This window comes from Sinocyclocheilus grahami, unplaced genomic scaffold, assembly GCF_001515645.1.
Source record: "Sinocyclocheilus grahami isolate Dianchi unplaced genomic scaffold, SAMN03320097.WGS_v1.1 scaffold3753.1, whole genome shotgun sequence".
Lineage (NCBI taxonomy): Eukaryota > Metazoa > Chordata > Actinopteri > Cypriniformes > Cyprinidae > Sinocyclocheilus > Sinocyclocheilus grahami.
The window spans coordinates 12,473-14,138 of record NW_015508825.1 but is presented as its reverse complement, the minus strand read 5'-3'; the positions used below and the strand labels follow the sequence as shown (position 1 = coordinate 14,138).

The window sequence follows — 1,666 nt, the reverse complement described above, 5'->3', positions numbered from 1 at the left end:
AATGTTTCCTCTTGCCATGAATATAGCCACTGCTGCTGACATGGTTAAATCATAAATAAATAATAATAAGTTTTATGCATTCATTTGATGACCTCTGTTTTTAATCCAAAAGAAATTCAAACAGACAACAGAATTTCTGAGGGGAAAAAAAAACATTTTATAGGCCACTGTTATTATAAAGGTTTATGAAATAGTTTTATGAATTAGCCATCTTTTTTGAAAACCATTGAAATTGCTATTGTACAATGAAGTGTATTTTTCAAGTAATAATTATAATGGTTTAAGTATTATTTCTTTATTTTTTTAATTGAAATTCAGTTGATTTTATTAGCCATTTTTATTGTAAAATTTATTGAATTGTACTTAATTAAGCATTAAAACAGAATCCAGAAAAATTCAAGCAGCGTTTGTTCAAAAATAAAACTGATTTTATTGGGTCCTATAAAGTTGCCAGTCTTCTGCAAAAGACTAATAATCACATAAATGCATATGTTTGCTCTCAGGTAGTGAAGTCTCGGCGTGGGCCGCCACACAGACAACAGACAGGAAAGCTGTATTTAGTTGACCTGGCTGGTTCAGAAGACAACCGGCGCACAGGAAACCAGGGCATCCGTCTGAAGGAGAGTGGAGCCATCAACCTGTCCCTCTTCACCCTCAGTAAAGTGGTGGACGCTCTGAATGCGGGGGCTGGGGGCCGCGTGCCCTACAGAGACAGTAAACTCACCCGTCTGCTGCAGGACTCTCTGGGTGGTTCGGCCCATTCTGTCATGATCACAAACATCGCACCGGAGTACAGATACTACTTTGACACCTTCTCAGCCCTTAACTTCGCCGCTAAGTCTAAGCAGATTGTCAATCGGCCCTTTGTCAGGGAAACTGTTTTGGCTCCTACGATTGGTGAGCAGCGCAGTATTATTATATATTTCACTGGATGATAATAATTGGGTATGTGGTGATCATTTTATCCCTTCATTCCTAGCTCCTGGAAAGAGAGTCAGAGAGGAACAGGAGGCTGGAGGTTCTGGTGAGCCTCAGAACAAAAAGTCTAAAGAGGGAAAGAAAGCTGAACAGTCTCCATCACCTCCCGTACATCCACACAGGTACGACAGCTTGTTACAACAGGTAAACTAGTTTATTGTGTGAGCACTTTAACAGGTCTTGGCTTTGTGCTGTAGGCCATGATTTGGTAGCTGGTGCTCAAAAGAAAACTCCCTATAGTAAAGACCACAGGCTAAATGTGCCTCACTGGACATGCATAGGGAGGACACATGGACTGTAGTGCTGGGCGGTCAAGCTAAAACTCTGAATAGCTGTGAATAGCTTTCAAATGAATTTCGTTTTGCACTGCGGTACATGAGTTAACCCACGGAAAGTAAAACTAATAAATCAACCTTAATATTAAGTAGTTTTAAAATAAAACTGCTTTTTTTTTCTTTTTTTTTTTATCAGTACGATTGTTTTTAATACTTTTATTTCGCAATGATGCATTAGAATGATCAAAATTCAATGTAAAAAAAAAACATTTTATAATGTTAGAAATGGCTCCTATTTCAAATAAACACTAATGTTTTGAACTTTCTATTCCATAATATAATACATATAATATAAAACAAATTTTAATGTATCATGGTTTCCACAAATATTAAACGGCACTTTTTTTTTTTTT

At 37.0% G+C, this 1,666-nt stretch overlaps 1 protein-coding gene across 1 annotated transcript in view; it reads left to right on the top strand.

Annotated features, from left to right (window-relative positions):
- The first annotated feature begins 16 nt into the window (after window positions 1-16).
- The window catches only part of LOC107576475 (kinesin-like protein KIF22), a 9,740-nt gene continuing 8,090 nt past the window's right edge, over window positions 17-1,666 (top strand). The window contains exons 1-3 of the mRNA XM_016262645.1: window positions 17-43; window positions 504-897; window positions 980-1,122. Coding sequence (XP_016118131.1) covers window positions 17-43; window positions 504-897; window positions 980-1,122 — 564 coding nt within the window. The remainder of the gene's footprint in view (window positions 44-503; window positions 898-979; window positions 1,123-1,666) is intronic.